The 22236-nt window shown below is 38.9% G+C and overlaps 1 protein-coding gene across 1 annotated transcript; it reads left to right on the top strand.

Moving 5' to 3' along the window:
* The first annotated feature begins 17433 nt into the window (after nt 1-17433).
* Nucleotides 17434-19142, top strand: LOC104220308 (uncharacterized). The gene is made up of 2 exons (XM_009771150.1): nt 17434-17764; nt 17815-19142. Exons 1-2 carry the CDS (start codon nt 17434-17436, stop codon nt 19140-19142), a joined length of 1659 nt encoding a protein of 552 aa, XP_009769452.1.
* Nucleotides 19143-22236: the final 3094 nt, after the last annotated feature.

The following is a 22236-nucleotide window of genomic DNA, read 5'->3' as shown; positions in this document are numbered from 1 at the left end:
TGGGACCGAGGCTGTGATACCAGCAGAGGTGGAAATTCCTTCGCTCTGAACCATTGTCGAAGCCAAAATCGAAGATAGCGAGTGGGTCAAGACTCGATTAGAGCAGTTGACTTTGATTGACGAGAAACGAATGGCTGCAGTTTGTCACGGTCAGTTGTACCAACGAAGGATGGCCCGCGCTTACAACAAGAAAGTCAGACCCAGGAACTTCGAAATAGGTCAACTGGTACTGAGGCGCATTCTGCCACATCACCAGGAAGCAAAAGGGAAATTTTCTCCAAATTGGAAAGGCCCGTACATCATCAGGAAGATCTTGCCGAGAGGAGCATTGTACCTGGGTGATATTGAAGGAAATGATCCCGAAACAGCGGTGAATGCGGATGCAGTCAAAAGATATTACGTCTGAGTGACACCCCAGCGATCTTGAAGCATTTGAAATGATGGAGGTTTTATTCCCACTACCCCAAACACTATCAACTCTCTCTACAAGCCTTTGAGTCGGTTAAGGTTCTTTGGTTACAAAAAAAAAAGAAAAAAAAAGAAAAGAAAGAAAAAAAACAAACAAAACAAACAAAACAAAACATTGATCGAGGCCTGAACTACGTCTGACTTGATTCCGAAAGGATATGTAGGCAGCCTCTCCCTGAGGTTCAGTCACACCAACAATAAAATCCCATTTACCCTGAAATTTAAACCGGGGCACGTCAAGCGGCTTAGAAGTCGTAGTATCATCTACATTTTATTTGCCAACCACAAGCCTTTCAGATCAATTACCAAAGGTAACGGGAAGCCAAAAAAGCGTCATGAATGGAGACCGGTACACTGTAAATTGAGAGAAATAAAATGAGAGATTCTCGTCGGTGAAAACCCCCGGGCACCGCGAGGCGACGGGAGTAGAGAAACCAAAATGAGAGAGCTTGTGTAGTAAAAAGGTGTAAAGAGTGCTATCAAGCGACAGCAAGGAGGCAAATGAGAGAGGTCAACTAGCGAAAACCCGCAAAGGGCGCTGTTGGCCGAAAAAACGACTCTACCCAAGGAGGTCTCGGCAAAGTTCCACCAGTTTTGAAACACAGACCCATTTTGGTTCGGGAGGAAATGCAAGTTCATTGAAGGTCAGGCATCCAGTCCAAAGAGCATGTCATGTCCATTTAAAGTCAGCATTGTCTTCCTCAGATAAGTCTTTTTCGTCCCGAAAGGGGCACTTCTTTTCTAAAGTTCGCTTTCTCCTTTCTTTGTTTTTCTTCGAATCCCTTTCATTTTTAACCCTAAGTTCCAGATATACCGGAAAGGACAGGTGGCAGGTTTGGTTTCACGGAATTCCATTTTGCAAGGGAAATGCCCTGTTTCGTTGGTACGTTTGTCCAAACCTGATGAATCATGATGTTTGACTGCATTTAAAGTAAAACCAAAAAAAAAAGAAAGAGAGAAATCTCCCCAGCAAGTCCACTTCGTACAAATCCCCACAGAACTTCCCTCTGTACAAATCCCCACAGAGTCCCCCTTTGTAAAATTCCCCAGCAAGCTTGCTCCAACAAATCCTGTCAAGTCCGCTTTGCAACAAATCCCCGGCAAGTCCGCCTTGTACAAATCCCCACAGGGTTTCCCCTTGTACAAATCCCCACAGAGTCTCCCCATTAAAATCCCCATTGAAAATCCCCAAGCAAAACGGGACAAAAAAAAGAGCCTTACGAGGCAAATCATCACAGAATCTGGAAATACAAGCCTGAGCAGTCTAAAAGGGTTTCGCCATTTGAATCCAATTAATGGAAGGACTTCTCAACAGAAATAAGGACGCAACAAAGCAACTGGAACAATCAAGGTCACCGAACCAACCACCATTTTCGAGATAACAATTGTTCTTTGTTTGAGAAGTTGAAACAGGTTTAATCCAAGATAACCGTGCAAGAAGCAGGTGTCACCCAAAGAAGAAAGTACATGAGTACAAGAAACAGTTCGGCAATAAGGAATCCACTCGAAAGGTAAGTTTCCACGAAATTCTCTTTTACCTTTTACTAAAACAAGAAAATTCAAAAAAAGGGGTGTCAGTTAGTATCCTCGAACTTTCCCTTTAGTCAGCATTAGGGCTCCAACCCTGAACTGAACTTTTTCCATTTAGTCAGCATTAGGGCTCCGACCCTAAACTGAACTTTCCCTTTAAGTCAGCATTAGGGTTTTAAACCCTAAACTGAACTTTTTCTATTTAGTCAGCATTAGGGTTTTAAACCCTAAACTGAACTCTTCCCTTTAGTCAGCATTAGGGTTTTAAACCCTAAACTGAACTTTTTCCCTTTTAGTCAGCATTAGGGTTTTAAACCCTAAACTTAACTTTTTTCCTTTAGTTAGTATTAGGGTTTTAAACCCTAAACTGAACTTTTTCCCTTTTAGTCAGCATTAGCGTTTTAAACCCTAAACTGAACTTTTTTCCTTTAGTCAGCATTAGGATTTTAAACCTTAAACTGAACTCTTTCCTTTAGTCAGCATTAGAGTTTTAAACCCTAAACTGAACTTTGTCCAGTTAGTCAGCATTAGGGTTTTAAACCCTAAACTGAACTTTTTCCCTTTTAGTCAGCATTAGGGTTTTAAACCCTAAACTGAACTTTTTCCCTTTTAGTCAGCATTAGGGTTCTAAAACCCTAAACTGAACTTTTCCCTTTAATCAGCATTAGGGTTTTAAACCCTAAACTGAACTTTACCCTTTTAGTCAGCATTAGGGTTTTGAACCCTAAACTGAACTTTTCCCTTTAGTCAGCATTAGGTTTTAAACCCTAAACTGAACTTTTCCTTAGTCAGCATTAGGGATTCAACCCTAAAACTGAACTTTTGTCCATTCAGTCAGCATTAGGGCCCCAACCCTAAACTGAACTTTTCCCCAGTTAGTCAGCATTAGGGCTCCAACCCTGAACTAAACTATTTCCATTCCGCCAGCATTAGGGCTCCAACCCTTAACTGAGCATTTGTCTGTCAGCCAGCATTAGGGCTCCAACCCTGAACTGAGCATTTTTACCTTATGGCAATATTAGGGATCTAATTCCGGAGTTGCATTTTGTAGTCTAATCCTTTCATCAACTCTATAAACTTCCTGGCAACTAACTCACGAAATTTTTCCTAGTAGAACTGGGGCAGAAAATTTCGTTCATTTGTTTTTCCCTGCAGGTCTGACCTCGAGGCACACGGATCGAAACGACCCATGAGATGAGTCTCAACTCAGAATAAAAGAAGAAAAAAAACAAAAAGAAGATGTGCCGAGATATTCGGAAAGGCGAGGGGCGGATCGTTCAAAGGTTTGATCAAGGTCCCGAATTCTACCAACCCCGTCTTACTCAGTGTCGCAGAAATAAACAGGCACCCACAACTTGCAAGCATCAAGATTCGGATCGAAGTCTACAAGCAGAATCAGCTAAGACCCAAGATCAAGTTGCAAAGAATCATAAATAGGAATCTTGTAACTAGCGGTTGACACGCATACGTAGTTAGTTCAGTTTCAATTTTCCTTTGGTTGTAATAAGGGAGTCGGTAAGCAGTAGTAGCAACAGCAACAACAGTGACAGCAAGCATTGCACTCCCATGGTAGTCCCAGATACCAAAGTTTCCCGAACTACATTGACCTGATTCATGTTTAGCCCAGGATATGTAGGAAATCTTTGAAGCGAAGATTCGGTCAGATCTTTCAAAACATGCTTCACACGGAGTAGTCCAATAGGCAAAAATCGCTCATATCCGCTCACTTTATCTTTTCACGAAAACTCTTCGTGTTTCCGAATAAAGAGGGGCAGCTGTGAGCACGTGATTTTTGTTTTACACGACAATCACTCCAAAAGAAATAAAAATAATAGCAATTGGTCCCGCCTTACAATTTTTGGATTTTTACGTGGCATTTTTGTTAGTTATCTGTGGTCTTGTCCATGTTTATTTTTATTCAAACAAAATATAAAAAATATATGTCGTGTGAATCCTAATCCGTTTATTAAAAGAAAAAAAAAATCGGCCAATGTAATTAGATCAACAGTGGTAGAACATCTCGGATTACTCGATCAGGTCATACCTACCTCCCGAATCCTCAGCAACTTCAATATGGCCGGTGAAGCAATGGAAGGAGAGATCACCCTCCCGGTTAACATATCCGATGCAGTTCAAGATACCAGGTTCCACGTCATTAAAGGTGACACGAGGTACAATGCTTTGCTCGGTAGGCCATGGATACATAACATGAAGGCGGTACTATCGACCCTGCATCAGATGATGAAGTTTCCAACAAAGGACAGAATAAAGACAGTGTATGGATAGCAACATGCGGCGAAAGAAATGTTCGCGGTCCTTGAAGAGGTACCGAATTCTGTACACTCCACCTCGGAAGAGTTGGAAAGCCAACAAACCCCCGAGGATGATGAAGAGGATTTTTCGCTCCTAGAACCTTCATTGCCCCCGAAGAATCGGATGCAACAAAGTCAACTGTTGAAGAACTGGAGCAATCTGTATTGATCGAGCATCTCCCAGATCGGAAGGTATACATGGGGACGGGATTAACCCCCGAACTCAAGAAAAAACTCATTCAATTCTTTATTAACAACCTTGATTTCTTTACCTGGTCCCATTTAGATATGACAGTGATCCCATCGGATATAACTACCTATCGACTAAGTGTCGACCCTATTACAACCCATGTTTTTGTACCTGAAAGTACGTCGTGAGTCAATTGATGTAAGCTCAAAAAGGATGAAATCCTTCTACAAGGACAAGAAAGGTTTGCCGAAGTGTTAAGCAAGTCAAGATGAATATGAGACTTGTTAATCATGATTTAAATGGGTTTAAAGCCATGATATGACTATATATGATGTTTGGTTATGAAATATAAAGTTTGAGAAAAATCGAATTTAAGTTGCGGAAAAACCGACTAAGGATTTGCCTTGTAATGGAGCTTTTTGAGAAATACATTTAATGAGCTATATATGGTCTTTTTGGGGAATATTATATATCAAATTTAAGGTCTTGAAATTTAGTTTCTAATGCTTTTAACCGTTCATTCATACGATATTTGGATAAAAAGATATAAGCATATGAAGGAGGACCTATGCGAGGGTGCCAAGTGACACCTTTTTGACTTTTGGAAAAACGGGATATTTACATCCCAATCTCGTATCCTTCTCCATTATTCCAGATACCTCGACCAAATAGCACCCTCAATCTCCCCACAAGTATTTTCAATAATATTATCATCCCGGGCACGAAATCAAGTAGCGATAACATCAAAATGATCCCTGCGACGTAAATATCGCTATATCACCTCTCTTTTTCTTTATAGTTTGAGTTTTGGAAGGTATTTAATAGTTAAAAAAATTCATAATTTCTGGTTTTAAGCTCTTAAATAACAAGGAAGGTTGATTAATTCATTTCATAATAGTTAGAACTTACGGGACGGTGATTGGAAGCTGTGAGTTCGAGTTATTTGACTTCAATGGACTGTTTTTGGGCTGTTTCGTGTAGCTTTTGGGCTGTATATTTAGCTGTTATTTAATGGAGTTTTTGGAAGATAAATGGTGTGTAGAAACACCACTTAATAGCGAAATGATGGATTAGTCAATCTTTGTAATATTTTCGGGGTGTTGAACACTACTACAGTCGTCGTTTTTGGTATGAATTGATTGGGATGTGTTGCGCTGTTGTAAGATAAATATTACATGGATTTCGACTTGCATCCATTGTAGGAGGTAATTATATTGTGTTCCTACAGGCGCTTAAGGTTATCTTGACATTGGTTAAGTTAAATGGATGAACTAGACATGAACTAGTGAATAAAGTTGCTAATTAAGAATAATTGGAGTTGTGGATCGTTTTCTTTGTTATGGATATATGGTATGAGGCTGGATTATTGATGAATGACTTCATTATCATGTTAATGATACTATTAAGTTAAAGTAAAAAGTCTATAAGGGATAATATGGGGTATACGAATTCCAATTGGAGTTTGTCGCTCGTCGTAAAATAGTTATGACTTGTTGTTATTTTATGGTGTCTTGTTATTGATAATTATGTATTGCTGGATTTCTCTGGTAATTGTTGTTGGTATATGATATTGGAGGAGGCTCTTGTTATAGGGGAGATGCTGCCCGAATTTATATAAACGAGCTACAAGTTTAAGTTGCAGACTTAGCTTTTATTCAACACTGATTTTGAATCTCCTTATGCAATGGTAGATTGAGTTGAGTTGTTTGAAGAGTAGCTTGGGAGGTATTAAGGACTCACCATGGTTAAGGTATGTTAAGGCACTTCCCTATTTCTTTTGGTATGATCTAAAGTGAAATGAATACGATATTTCGTAACGGATCTACTCCTAGAAACTAAGGTTGCCCATGTTGTTCTTTCCTTATAAAATTATTTTAAGCAAGTATATATGATCCTTGAATCCTATAGAAGCAATATTGATGGTATGATATCCATAATGTTAATCGAAGGTGCAACAACCTTAAGTCACTCCAAAAGGTTTAGAACGTGATTCCATGAGTCTAGCATGCATTATATATAGCAGCTATTTTACTCTACCGAGCCACGCTATTGTAGGCTAGGTATGATACCTATTGTGCAACCACTGATCAGTTGGGTTTACCGAGCTCCACGTGGCCGGGTACAATTCTATCGAGCCTTATGATGGCCGGGTACGTGCTTACCGAGTCCTCTTTGAGACCGGGTACGATATGATGATGATGATGCCCATAGAGGCGTATGTTTTAAAAGTTTATGTATATATATGTATTATGCATTTCATGTCAGTATCCCCCAGAGGCACTCAAATGTTACATGTTGTATCTCCTCTATCTCTCTTTACATTAATGTTCTTGTTTATGCTTTCCTGCCTTACATACTCGGTACTTTATTTGTACTGACGTTCCTTTTGCTTGGGGACGCTGCGTTTCATGCGCGCATGTCCCGATTGATAGGTTGACAGTCTTCCTAGTAGGCTATCAGCTCAGCGGAGGTGTTGGTGCACTCCACTTGCTCCAGAATTGCCTATTTGGTCAGTATGCTTTGATATGTATTGATTGGTATGGAGGGCCCTATCCTGACCTTTATGATTTTATGTACTCTTAGAGGCTTGTAGACAGATGTCAGGTTTATGGATACTTGTATGGTCTTGTTGGCCTATGTGTTGATTTTACAGATTGTCATGTCGACCTTATAGGCTTGTATGTCACATGTATAAGTTTGTATATCATGTTGGGTCGTCATATGTTGAGTATTCCCTTACATTTTATTCTTGTTATCTCATGATGGGTTTCTAGCTCATTTACTCAAGATAGTATAATAAAAGAGATATGTTATGTTGGTACTCGATTGAGTAAGGCACCGAGTGCCCGTCGCGGCCCTTCAGTTTGGGTCGTGACAGAAGTGGTATCAGAGCAGTTCTGTCCTAGGGAGTCTACAAGCCGTGTCTAGTGGAGTCTTATTTATGGGTGTGTTGTGCACCACAGTTATAAGCAGGAGGCTACATGGCATTTAGGACTATCGCTCTTTCTTCTTGTTCTAGATCGTGTGATAGAGCTCAGTTGTAAGAATTCAAACTCCTAAATTTTGATTTATTCATAATACAGTGATACCTACATCTAGAAAGACAGTTGGTAAGAGATTGAATTTTGATGCGAAAGAGTTGAGTCAGAGGAACTCAATTTTGCATCATGCTTATGACGAGCAAATGTGGGGTCTTCAACAAATCATGTGTGTACTAAGATGTGTAAGCTTCTTGATAAGGAGTCATAAGACAAGAATATATATCCACTCATATGGTAAAAAGGAATAAGAGAATCGGAAAGTAGACACAAGTTTCAACAAGTAAAACAAGCAAGATGACGAAGTGTACGAGGTACCTAGTTAATGAAGATTATCAGTATTTACAATTCAGGCAGAGAAATGTAAGTATTGGTGTTACCTTAAATATTAACGGTGATATATACAATTGACCACTCCCATCTCAGTTGTGCCCTGTGGGAGCTAACAAAAATAGTTTAAAAGAAGAAGGTGATATCAAGATTCAATTCGGGTTAGAGTAACCAAAAATAATTATGGATGGATTGTTATCATTAATTAATGTTTCCAAAAGATGGTGCAAATGTGGTAATAGGTCTCCTTGTGAGACACCCAAATGGTGAACTCTAGAGTAGTACAATCAGATATGAATACTGGAATATTCAGAAATTTTAGAAGATAGGAAGTGGGATCCTAGAAGGGACAAATATTTACCTTAGTATGACTCTAGCCCCGAGTAAAAAAAGGAGAATGCTAGGCATTCCAAAGAGCAAGTGAGATGACGCTAGGGGAGCAAAAAGGGAAAGAACTTTTTGTTGAAATTTTCAGAATAAAGTGATAAACAAAAAGTATTATCCGGAGAATAAGAAGAGAGTAAAGGAAGCATCATGAGTAAGATGTGATATATGGGTGATAATAATAAATCAAAATATGACACGATGATAGAGTCTATAGTCAAGTGAAGGAAAATACAAGAGGTGACAGGCCTTGAGGCAATAAAAGAGTATAAGACATAAATTCATATCCTTATTTCAAGAAATGAGTTAGTGACTTCAACGTGATTACCAGGAGGAAAGGTTAGACCCCAGCGTAATAAAAATCAGTATGGGTTGGTGAACAAGATAAACTGAACATGAATTAGGGACTGAAGGATTTTATAATGGCGGATATCATGAGAAATTTCAAAGATAACATTCCGACAATAATAGAATGGACAATAAAATAATAACCTTTAAGGTTCATTCAGGAAGATTCTTCCCTAAAGCAAGCACGTAGAGCAAAGTTAAGCTTAAGAGACTAAGTGTGTCAGTTACATTAAGTGTCACCCTTGTGCGTAATAAATTCAATTATCCCTGGTATAGAGAGGTTACCGCAAGGCGAGTAAGATGTTAGTGAAAATGTGAAAAAAATGGCAAGATGAAGAAGTAACTATGGAATAGTAAAGGAGGAATGCGGTAAAAGGGTGAAAGGAATGAGATAGCATCTATTCAGATCCTATAGATATGATATGACTCCAGAACATTATGCAAGTATGACGCCGGAGAGAAGCGGTAAGGGTTGCGCACCCGATGATATTGATAAATAAGTGCAAATGAACACTTTATACATAAGGAGCCAGTACGAGAGGTAACTTAAGACAAAGTAATTAACTAAAGAGAGATTACACGGAATATAGATATGAGAATGGACCAATGAGTAGTTTGTAGTTGATTCAGGAAGAGCCAAGTTATGGCTATACAAGAGGTTATAAGCAAATCAGCAGATCATGCAAGATAAACATAGTGAATCCTAATCTAGTAAATTCAGTCTCGCAGATATGATGTCGTAACCTTGAGAAATATTCAGATATGAGTTGGGTTACTAAAGGTATCGTATAAGTGTTACGGAAATAATACAGAGTGCCACTAAGGAGACAATGAAAATCTAATTTTAGAAGTAACCCTACGAGCACAAGGGCATGAAGGTATGCAACTAAGGATGTTTGTAGGCGAGTATGAACATCGAAAATTCCTTCGGGTATACAGTATAACAAGATCGTAACTTTACAAGATCCAGAAGGTCTCCTTAAGTACTACAAAGAAAGACTAGCGGAGGAAATAAGGAAGAAGGCTTCAACATAAGCATAACGATATAAAGAAGAAATGATCTTGTAACAACAGTCTCACTACAATATGGTATACACTCCATAAGAAAGTGGCACCTATCGTGACTAATGAACGGGAAGTCAAAAGTGATATTTGATATCATATGAGTTATAGGAAATTCAAGTATTGGTGGGCAATAAGATAAGCCAAGTATTCATGCAACAAGTGGCATAACGACCAGGAAAAGTGATTGATTACATTTAAAGAATGTTGAGAAGGGACTAAAGGAATTATTCAATCAGTGATCCAGAGTTAATTACGTTATGAATGCACTTAAGACTTCAGAGTTATATCCATGCAGCATATATATTGACATTTACACAGCTATAAGAGACTCTGGTATAAGTTAAAAGAAAGAATTAAGTCCACATCACCTATAAAGGCTTGAATTGTTATAAGATTATATCATGGATGCTACATAGAGTCCATGAAAGGCTAATGTAATAGCTAATACCCTAAGCTGAAGATTGGAAGATAGCCTAAGCTTAATTAAAGGCTGAGAAGGAAGAGGAAGCTCGAAAGTTACATCATGAGTCCAATTGTTAGACCCAGATGATTATAGAAACCGTAACTCAAACCATAGCAGGAACACTTTTAATAGCAGAGGTATAAAAGAAATAGTACAACAATCATATTCTATAAAATCTCTACGATAAAGCAATTAGAAGAGTGCCAGCCTCATAAGACATTAATACGAAGCTCCCACCAGATTGTGTATGTACCAGGGTTGCAAGTATTATAGCAGAGATTTAAGGTATGGATGTGAATTCCACCAATGTAGAAGGGAGGTTATGAAATTGATAGAAATACGGTGCAAACTTAAAGGTAAGTATGGTAAATGTGAGTGAGAAGGTGATAATAATAGGCAAGGTTTCAGGATTAAACCTGTCAAAACTAGAGGGCTGATGCTTTCCATGAGCTATAGAAAGATCGGTACACTTTAAATGAACTCAGAGTAGTCTAAGAACAGGAGCAATTAGAAGAGATGGAATACTGCCCTGGTAGTAGAATACGAGTGTAATTGTGATAGTTAAGAGAATGACGTTTGGGCCTTCGATTGAGTAATGATTTAACGAAAAGGGATTTCATGGATGGCACGATATTAGAATGCCCCCGTAAGATGAATACGTTGGGATTTATGAAAATACAGTTATTGAAGTGTAGTATCGTCCCTAGGTGCATCAAGAAAATCACTTCAGATGTTCCCCGATGAGACGCGAGCCTTAGTGACAATGTATTACATCCGAGACGATGGTTGGAGTTAGTGAAAGACTATGATGTTTATATTTTATATCATCCAAGGAAGGCGAATGTAGTAGCCAATGCCCTCAATCATAGATCTATGTGTAGCCTATCATATTTACAGGCATAAGAGAGTGAAATAGCTTGTGAGATTCATCTGCTAGCTGATCTTGGAATTCGATTACTAGATGCAGGTGGTACCAGAGTTACTACTTAGGACATGGAAACCTCTTCTTTAGTAACTGAAGTGAAGGAATGTCAGTATGAAGATCATGTGCTAGATTATTAAAGAGATACAATGCCTCAAAAGGAGAAGACACTATTTGAGATTACAGGAGATGGAGTCCTCAGATATCAAGGTCGATTATATATTCCTAATGTGGCAGGGTGAGATGGAGTACTCAGATGTCGAGGTCGATTATATGTTCCTAATGTAGTAGGGTTGCGCCGACAGGTTATGGGACAAGCAAGGAGAAAATAACCTAGAATTGTGTAGCACACCTCGATAATAATACCAAGGCTATAAAATGAAATATAGCAATAGTCATATATTCAGCAAAGTACCAAGCGAAGAGCTTAAGTATACCTATATATGCCGAGAGGAACATCATGTCATAGTTCTATATATGTATTCACAAAGTGAATCCAAAAGATTGGCAAAAAGCTGGAGGAAAAAAGGAGAGAAGATTCGTACATAAAAGGACATAGTCATATAGGATACATCATAGAAGGTAGTCGAAGTTATGAGATTGGAAGAACTCCGGCCATAATTTGCGAGGTGAGAATAGGCCTAAAGAGGGGAATGCCCTGGTTTTTAAATTTATTCACAGAACAATTACCTAGATGGCAAAAGGACAATATTAAAGTATTCATAAGAGCCATATGGTATGAGAATGAGAAGCGCATCAGTCAACATTCGAGGACGAATGTTCCAAAGGGGGGAATAATATTACAACCCATGTTTTTGTACCTGAAAGTACGTCGTGAGTCAATTGATGTACGCTCAAAAAGGATGAAATCCTTCTACAAGGACAAGAAAGGTTTGTCGAAGTGTTAAGCAAGTCAAGATGAATATGAGACTTGTTAATCATGATTTAAATGCGTTTAAAGCCATGATATGACTATATATGATGTTTGGTTATGAAATATAAAGTTTGAGAAAATCGAATTTAAGTTGCGGAAAAACCGATTAAGGATTTGCCTTGTAATGGAGCTTTTTGAGAAATACATTTCATGAGCTATATATGGTATTTTTGGGGGCATATTATATATCAAATTGAAGGTCTTGAAATGTAGTTTCTAACGCTTTTAACCGTTCATTCATACGATATTTGGATAAAAAGATATAAGCATCTGAAGGAGGACCTATGCGAGGGTGCCAAGTGGCACCTTTTTGACTTTTGGAAAAAACGGGATATTTACATTCCAATCTCGTCTCCTTCTCCATTATTCCAGAGACCTCGACCAAATAGCACCCTCAAACTCACCCTCAAGCTCCCCACAAGTATTTCCAATAATATTATCATCCCGGGCACGAAATCAAGTAGCGATAACATCAAAATGATCCCTGCGACGTAAGTATCGCTATATCACCTCTCTTTTTCTTTATAGTTTGAGTTTTGGAAGGTATTTAATAGTTAAAAAAATTCATAATTTCTGGTTTTAAGCTCTTAAATATCAAGGAAGGTTGATTAATTCATTTCATAATAGTTAGAACTCACGGGACGGTGATCGGAAGCCGTGAGTTCGAGTTATTTGACTTGTAATGGATTGTTTTGAGGTTGTTTCGTGTAGCTTTTGGGCTGTATATTTTGCGGTTATTTAATGGAGTTTTTGGAAGATAAATGGTGTGGAGAAACACCACTTAATGGCGAAATGATGGATTAGTCAATATTTGTAATATTTTTCAGGGTGTTGGACACTACTATAGTCGTCGTTTTTGGTATGAATTGATTGGGATGTGTTGGGCTGTTGTAAGCTAAATATAACATGGATTTCGACTTTCATCCATTGTAGGAGGTAATTATATTGTGTTCCTACAGGCGCTTAAGGTTATTTTGGCATTGGTTAAGTTAAATGGATGAACTAGACATGAGCTAGTGAATAATGTTGCTAATTAAGAATAATTGGAGTTGTGGATCGTTTTTTTTGTTATGGATATATGGTATAAGGCTGGAATTATTGATGAATGACTTCATTATCATGTTAATGATACTATTAAGTTAAAGTAAAAAGTCTATAAGGGATAATATGGGGTATACGAATTCCAATTATAGCTTGTCGCTCGTCGTGAAATAGTTATGACTTGTTGTTGTTTTATGGTGTCTTGTTATTGATAATTATGTATTGCTGAATTTCTCTGGTAATTGTTGTTGGTATATGATATTGGAGGAGGCTCTTGTTACAGGGGAGATGCTGCCTGAATTTATATAAACGAGCTACAAGTTTAAGTTGCAGACTTAGCTTTTATTCAACACTGATTTTGAATCTCCTTATGCAATGGTAGATTGAGTTGAGTTATTTGAAGAGTAGCTTGGGAGGTATTAAGGACTCACCATGGTTAAGGTATGTTAAGGCACTTCCCTCTTTCTTTTGGCATGATCTAAAGTGAAATGAATACGATATTTCATAACAGATCTACTCCTAGAAACTAAGGTTACCCATGTTGTTCTTTCCTTATAAAGTTATTTTAAGCAAGTATATATGATCCTTGAATACTATAGAAGCTCATATTGATGGTATGATGTCCATAATGTTAATCGAAGGTGCAACAACCTTAAGTCACTCCAAAAGGTTTAGAACGTGATTCCATGAGTCTAACATGCAATATATATAGCATCTATTTTACTCTACCGAGTCACGCTATAGTAGGTCGGGTACGACACCTATTGTGCAACCACTGATCAGTTGGGTTTACCGAACTCCACGTGGCCGGGTACAATTCTATCGAGCCTTGTGATGGCCTGGTACATTTTTACCGAGTCCTCTTTGAGGCCGGGTACGATATGATGATGATGATGCCCACATAGGCGTATGTTTTAATAGTTTATGTATATATATATGTATTATGCATTTCATGTCAGTATCCCCCAGAGGCACTCAGATGTTAAATGTTGTATCTCTTCTATCTCTCTTTACATTAATGTTATTGTTTATGCTTTCCTGCCTTACATACTCGGTACTTTATTTGTACTGATATCCCTTTTGCCTAGGGATGCTGCGTTTCATGCCCGCATGTCCCGATTGATAGGTTGACAGTCTTCCTAGTAGGCTATCAGCTCAGCGGAGGTGTTGGTGCACTCCACTTGCTTCGGAATTGCCTATTTGGTCAGTATGCTTTGGATATGTATTGATTGGTATGGCAGGCCCTGTCCTAACCTTTATGATTTTATGTACTCTTAGAGGCTTGTAGACAGATGTCAGGTTTATGGATACTTGTATGGCCTTGTTGGCCTATGTGTTGAGTTTACAGATGGTCATGTCAGCCTTATAGGCTCGTATGTCACATGTATAAGTTTGTATATCATGTCGGGTCATCATATGTTGATTATTCCCTTACATTTTATTCTTGTTATCTCATGACAGGTTTCTAGCTCATTTACTCAAGATAGTATAATAAGAAAGATATGTTATGTTGGTACTCGGTTGAGTAAGGCACCGAGTGCCCATCGCGGCCCTTCAGTTTGGGTCGTGACAGACCCCATGTACAAACCGGTGAAGGAAAAAAGGAGACCCTAATCTGAGATAAAGCATGCATTCATCAAAGATGAGGTAACGAAGCTCCTCAAGATAGGGTCTATTAGGGATGTAAAATATCCCGAATGGCTGGCCAATATGGTGGTAGTTCCCAAAAAGGGGAATAAACTAAGAATGTGCGTAGATTATAAAGATCTAAATAGGGCATGCCCCAAGGACTCATTCCCACTGCCCAACATCCTTTTCTCGATGCCTATTCGGGGTACAATCAAATTTAGATGAACCCCGAGGACAGAGAAAAGACTTTGTTCATCACAAAGTATGGTACGTACTATTACAATGTGATGCCCTTCGGGCTAAAAACACTGGGACACATACCAACGCCTAGTTAATAAAAAAAACCTAGTTCTCTGGCGACCGGCGATTTGCGAAGAAAAATCACGAGCAACTCTTTGAGGTCGTGCATGGCCTCTCCGGCAGGTGACCAGCCCCTCCGATGGCTGGTTTGCCTCCCCAAGCTCCCCCCGTCGTTCCTAACAATACTACACAGTCCAAAACACCACTAGATTACTCCAACATTCTTAAACCTAATACGATCAATGTGAGCATGCAAGGTAATGCAGCTACGAGGGCTACTGTTGATAAAATCCCAATGCGAAGAGCAACTTTTGTCAATGGGCAGCCTTTAGTTACGTTCACTGAGGCAGAAGTTGATTCCATGAACGTGATTGAAGGGCTTCAATATGAAGTAGTTGGTAAGTTTGCGTATGGCTGGCCAGAACTCTCAAAAATTCGAAGGATTGTTCCTTCTCAATGTGGCATCAAGGGTGAGTGCAGCATTGGTTACCTTAGGGACAGACATGTGCTCATTCGTCTGACTTTATGGCAAGACTTCATAGAATTTGCGTCAAAAGGTGCACATTATGTTAAGGACAAGTCTGGCATGGAATATCAGTTGAGACCTCTTGTTTATGATTCAAGATTTAAGGCTGGAGAGGAAACACCTATGGCTATGGCATGGATTTTGTTTCAAGGTTTGTTGCCTACTTATTTTGTCAAAGAATACTTGTTCTCTCTTGCTTATGCAGTGGGGAAACCATTACATTTAGATTTGGCTACAATTAACAAAACTAGACCTAGTTGTGCTAGGGTTAAAATCCTTGTTGATTTGTTAGCGGATCACCCCAAGAAAATAAGGATGAATATTGTCAATGAAGCATCAGGAGAGATTAGAACAGAGTGGGTTAATATCAAGTATGACATGATGCCTAAATATTGTAAGGACTGTAGACTTCAAGGCCATGATGACTTTGAATGTTGGAGACAACATCCTGAACTAATGGAGCATGATAATGGTAAGTAGGCTACAGATGACAAGGGTAAGGGACAGAGCAAAGAACCTTTAATGATTCCATCAAGTGGGAAGGTTGTTGGCAATATTGGAGAGCAATGGAAAGAGGTAAGGGACAATCGTGTGAAAAATAATTTGCAGATCAAAGTGGAAAAGCAATAGTTCAGTAGATGGTATCAATATGCAGCACAGTCAAGTCTCTAATCAGAATATTGAAGCAACAGGAAAGGAGATTGTACCAACTGCTGGACATATTCAACAAGTAACAGGTAACACAAGAAAGGAGATTGACCCAACAAATTTTCAGAATCAACAGAATGGTGGTAATCCTAGGAGAGAAATTGTTCCAGTTGATGTAGTGCCTAATCAACAAATTCAAGTTGCTAATAAATTTGCAGCTCTAGAGGATCAGAATGATGATGAAAGGGAAAACAATCAGTTGGTGGTGGTTGAAGAAAATACTGAAGCAAGAAGTCCTATTACAACTGGAACTTTAAATCCTAAGGCTATTGAATTTAATCCTAAGTCAGTTGGTATTGGAAGTTCATCAAAGAAAATAAATAGCCCAAAACATCCTGGGAAAGGGAGGATAGTAGAAGAGGGAGTACAAAAAGAATCTACAGCATCATGGGTAAATAGAGCTTTTGCAGGAAATTTGGTTGCAACAAATCAATCATGTCAGGAGATCCCATATCAGGAAACTGATGTGGGTGCAGCAGTCAAGGTGTCCAAATTGAATGAAAGATTACAGCTTGATGGAAGGAAGATATGGTGTGCTCAGACTGAAAAGGATTCAGAGGAAGGAGAACTACCTGAGGGTGCAAGTGGAGAAGAAGAATCATCTGATGAAGAAAAGGAGGAAGAGGAGCAAAGAGCTAATGGAAAGGCCAGCAAAGATCAGACAAATGCAAATGACAAAACTGGGAAAACTAATGAAGCTATAGCTGATCAAGGTGAAAAGGAAACTGCAGAACCAGTAGCTCTGGCTGTACCACAGATCACCAGTCCAAATCCTAGTAGAGTTTTGCCTCCTGCTAAACCAAATATAGACACTGGGCCTGGTGCTGAAACTACAATTGAAAGGAATGAAGAAGAAACTAAGAAGGACAATGCTGGGGAGAATGATAAGCAGACTGTGGATTCAGGAGGGAATCAGAATTTAATTCTTACTGTAGGAAAAGATCAGAATGTGCAACAAAAAGATCACAGAAGTATGATTCCTATTCTCATGAATACACAAATTGATGATCCTATAGAGAACAGGGGTGATGATGATAACATGAAGGGTAGAGGAAGAGATTTGGATGCTGAATCTACCTGTCAAAATTTTAAGCAGATTGCAAAACAAGGTGACCTTTCACCTAGACATATGGATAGGGGCAAATCAACTGGAAGAGGAAAGAAGAAGCAACCAAAAGACAGCAATCAAAGTGTAATTCCTGGGGTTCAAACAAGAAGGACCCTCTCTAAACCTCACAATTAATGATGAATGCCATTATATGGAATGTGAGATCAGTGAAGTCTATGCAGGCCTTTGAGAGGCTTATCACTATGCAAAGACAGCATCATTTTAAATTTATAGGAATCATGGAACCAAAGCAAAAGAGGAAGAAACTGGAAAGATATAGGAGGAGAATTGGTATGCTACAGGCTTTCTCAAATGTATCTAACAAAATCTGGGTGTTTGTGGATGATGATCATGGTGTGGATATTGTGTATGACTTGGAGCAGCAATTGACTTTAAAATTTACAAACCTGGATATTCAAATTTCTTTTGTGGTCACATTTGTATATGCAAAATGTGACTCCATTGAGCGTATTGAATTGTGGGACAGTCTCTATAATTTGGCCTCCGATATGTCCTAGCCTTGGCTTGTGGGGGGGATTTTAATGTTACATGGGATGAGGAGGAGAAGTTTGGAGGACTTCCTATTTCTCTAAATGAAATCAATGATTTTAGGCACTGCATTACCACCTGTAATCTTAGTGATTTGGGATTCAAAGGTAGTATATACACATGGTGGAATGGGAGAGGGGAAGCTGATTGTATATTTAAAAGGTTGGATAGGTGTCTGGGCAATTTGGAGCTGCAGCAACTATGGCCTGGCATCGGGGTAACTCATCTCTCAAAAATTGGTTCCGATCATAGCCCAATGCTATTGAATTTCAATCCTAATGCTGCACCTATCAAGAAGGCCTTCAAGTTTCTGAATTTCTGGTGCAAGCACTCAACTTTCAAAGAGGTGGTATTGCAAAACTGGAAAGCAGACTTCACAGGTGATCCATTTTTTGTGTTTAATCACAAGCTTAAAAATTTGAAGAAAGCTTTATCATTATGGAGCAGGGCAACATATGGTGACATTTTTCAAAAGATTGCTAGTCTTGAGGAGGTGTTCTTAGTTCATGAAATTCAATTTGAGAGGTTTCCTACTGTTCAGAATAGAGAAAGGCTGCAGAAGGTTCAAGCAGAACTCCTTAGATTTCTAGCATTCGAGGAAGAATTTTGGAAACAAAAGTCTGGAATGTCATGGTTTCAATATGGTGATAGAAATACAAAGTTCTTCCATGCTCAAGTAAATGGCAGGAGAAGAAGGTTACAGTTGAAAAGAGTGCAAGATTCGAATGGCATTTGGCTTGAGAATAGTAAAGATATGGCTGATGAAGCAGTGAGATTTTTCCAAGCTCAGTTTCATGAAGACACAGTTTCTACAGCATTTGATATCTTTGATCATGTACCTGCATTGGTAGATCATGCCCAGAACAAGGAATTAATTCAGCAACCTACGAAAGAGGAAGTTAGGCATGCAGTTTTTGGATTGAATGGTGAAAGTGCAGGGGGTCCGGATGGATTTACTAGAAGTTTTTTTCAAACTTGTTGGGACATAATTGGTGATGATATAGTAGACATGGTGAAGGCCTTATTTAATGGACATGATTTTCCCAGATATGTAACACACACAAATTTAGTGTTACTACCAAAGAAAAAGGAAGTGGTCACCTTCTCAGATGTGCGACCTATTAGCCTTAGTAATTTTGTTAATAAAATCTTTTCTAGGGTGGTGCATGGAAGACTAGCTGTGTTACTTCCAAACCTCATTTCTGAAGAACAGACTGGATTTGTAAAAGGCAGGAATATAGTAGAGAATGTTCTCTTAACTCAAGAGATCATTGTTGCGGAAGCCAAATGTATATAATGTGAATACGTCACAACTACTATACTAAAAATTATGACAGCTGCCAAATAATAAATAAGACAATAAAGCAACAATAAAGGGAACACCAGAATTTACGAGGTTCGGCTAATTTTGCCTACTCCTCGGACACAACCAATATTTTATTTCACTCCAAAAATACAAGTGAAATAATACTAAAGAGAAAAGATACAAATGCCTTAAACAGATGAGAAGGCAAATGAGAGGTGTATTTAAATCCTAAACATTAAGCCTTCTTTTATAGGGGGAAAACCCCCCAACTATTCATTTCCCACCGATGTGGGACAAACATTTCTGCCAACTACTTTAACAAATCTCCACCTTGGCAAAATTCCACATCTTCAATTTTCTCTCAATAACAAATTTTGGTTGTGTCTTCATCTTCAATCTTCAGTGTTCAACAATGTTGATCAAATCCAAACAATGTTGAAACTTGACCGCAGTCACCACCTTTGTCAGCATATCAGCAGGATTCTCTGTAGTATGAATTTTCTTCACCGTGACTCCACCTTCTTCTATGATTTCTCGTACGAAATGATACCGAACATCAATGTGCTTCGTCCTTGCATGATAAACTTGGTTCTTCGCTAATTGAATAGCACTTTGACTATCACAAAAAATTGTGATACCTTTTTGTTCAACACCAAGCTCCTTTAGCAATCCTTGAAGCCAAATTGCCTCTTTCACAGCCTCTGTAATAGCCATGTACTCTGCCTCTGTTGTAGACAAAGCAACTGTTGACTGCAAAGTAGACTTCCAACTAACTGGTGCCTTTGCAAAAGTAAACACATAACCAGTAGTTGATCTTCGTTTGTCCATATCACCCGCAAAATCTGAGTCACAATATCCAACTACAAACTGATTGTCTTCCTGCTCAAAAACTAACCCGACATCTACAGTATTATGAATATACCGTAGAATCCACTTCACAGCTTGCCAATGCTCCTTCCCTGGATTGTGCATATATCTGCTAATAACTCCAACAGCTTGTGAAATGTCAGGCCTTGTGCAAACCATTGCATACATCAAGCTACCAACAACATTTGCGTATGGTACCTTTGACATATACTCTCGTTCAGCTTCATCCATTGGCGACATAGTAGTACTTAGCTTAAAATGGGGAGCAAGTGGAGTACTAACTGGCTTAGTCTTGTCATCTATGCCAAAACGTTGTAGTACTCTCTTCAAATATTCTTTCTGAGATAAACAGAGTTTCTTTGAACGTCTATCTCTAATTATCTCCATGCCAAGAATTTTCTTTGCCTCACCCAGATCCTTCATCTCGAACTCCTTCTTCAGTTGAAATCTTCAACTTATCAATTTCTTCCGAATTCTTGGAAGCTATCAACATATCATCAACATATAGGAGAAGATATACAAAGGAACCATCTTTAAGCTTGTGCAAATACACACAATGATCGTATTTGCTTCTCTTGTACCCTTGCCGCAACATAAACTCGTCAAATCGCTTGTACCATTGTCTAGAAGATTGTTTCAATCCGTACAACGATTTTTCAAGTTTGCACACCATATTTTCTTTTCCAACAACTTTGAATCCTTCTGGCTGAGTCATGTAGATTTCCTCCTCCAAGTTTCCATGTAAAAACGCAGTTTTTACATCCATCTGAACTAGTTCCAAATCCAATTGTGCTACCAAAGCCAACATAATTCTAATGGAGGAATGTTTTACAACTGGAGAAAATACTTCATTGTAATCAATTCCCTCCTTTTGAGCATATCCTTTGGCCACCAATCTTGCTTTGTAGCGAACATCTACTTGGTTAGGAAATCCTTCCTTCTTTGCAAATACCCATTTGCACCCAATTGCTTTCTTTCCCTTCGGGAGATTGGCCAATCTCCATGTATGATTCTGATGAAGGGACTGTATTTCATCATTCATGGCAATCCTCCACTTATCTTCTTCTGAACTTTGGACAACATCTTTATAAGTGGTAGGAACATCATCAGCTACAATTGAGGTTGCACAAGCAACCGTCTCTATGAGACGAACAGGTTTCGTTATTGTTCTTTTTGGCCTGCTGGTTGCTATTGATTCAAGTTGTTGTTGAGGTTCCTGAGTTGGAATCTCCTCTACTGGCTCTTCTTCCAGAGGGTAATCTTCATTTGTTTCCTCCTCTACTTCTTGTGTAGGAAAAATAAATTTTCCCTCAAACTCCACCTGCTTAGAAGCACCTTTATTTTGTTTGGTGTCTTCTGTTACCTTATTTACCATAGCAGATTCATCAAAGGTAACATCCCTGCTGAATATTACTTTCTTTGTCATAGGACACCATAAGCGATATCCTTTGACTCCAGAAGTAATTCCCATAAAAATAGCCTTCTTTGCCCTTGGATCCAATTTTGACTCTGTCACATGATAATATGCAGTTGAGCCAAACACGTGCAAAGAGTCATAATCTACAGCAGGCTTTCCATACCATTTTTCAAATGGTGTCTTGCCATCAATAGCAGCAGATGGTAGACGATTAATGAGGTGGCATGCATATGTAATTGCCTCAGCCCAAAATTCTTTGCCCAAGCCAGCATTGGACAACATACACCGTACCTTCTCCAGCAAGGTCCGGTTCATACGTTCTGCCACTCCATTCTGTTGTGGTGTATGTCTAACAGTGAAGTGTCGGACGATGCCATCATTTTCACAGACCTTATTGAAATGATCATTTTTGTATTCACCTCCATTGTCTGTGCGAATACACTTGATCCTCTTGCCTGTTTGATTCTCCATCATCGTCTTCCATTTGAGAAAAATTCCCAGCACTTCATCTTTGTTTTTCATTGTATACACCCACACTCTTCGAGAAAAATCATCAACAAAGGTTACAAAATAGTGCTTCCCACCCAATGAAGGTGTTTTGGAAGGACCCCAAACATCAGAGTGTACATAATCCAAAATGCCTTTAGTATTATGGATCGATGTACCAAATTTAACCCTTGTCTGTTTCCCTTTAACACAATGCTCACAAAACTCCAAGTTGCAAGCCTTTACTCCTTTTAACAATCCTTGATCTGATAGAGTTTTCAAGGATTTTCCTCCAGCATGTCCCAAGCGCATGTG

The sequence above is a fragment of the Nicotiana sylvestris genome, chromosome 12, assembly GCF_000393655.2.
Source record: "Nicotiana sylvestris chromosome 12, ASM39365v2, whole genome shotgun sequence".
Lineage (NCBI taxonomy): Eukaryota > Viridiplantae > Streptophyta > Magnoliopsida > Solanales > Solanaceae > Nicotiana > Nicotiana sylvestris.
The sequence above is the reverse complement of the archived record's forward strand: the minus strand, read 5'-3'. Positions and strand labels throughout refer to the sequence as shown.

What these genes read in the sequence shown, in the direction of transcription:
- LOC104220308 (XM_009771150.1), top strand. Translation starts at nt 17,434, where the DNA reads ATGAATGCCATTATATGGAATGTGAGATCAGTGAAGTCTATGCAGGCC. An exon ending in AAAATGTGACTCCATTGAGC is followed by an intron (nt 17,765 to 17,814) that starts GTATTGAATTGT and finishes GATATGTCCTAG; the next exon opens with CCTTGGCTTGTGGGGGGGAT.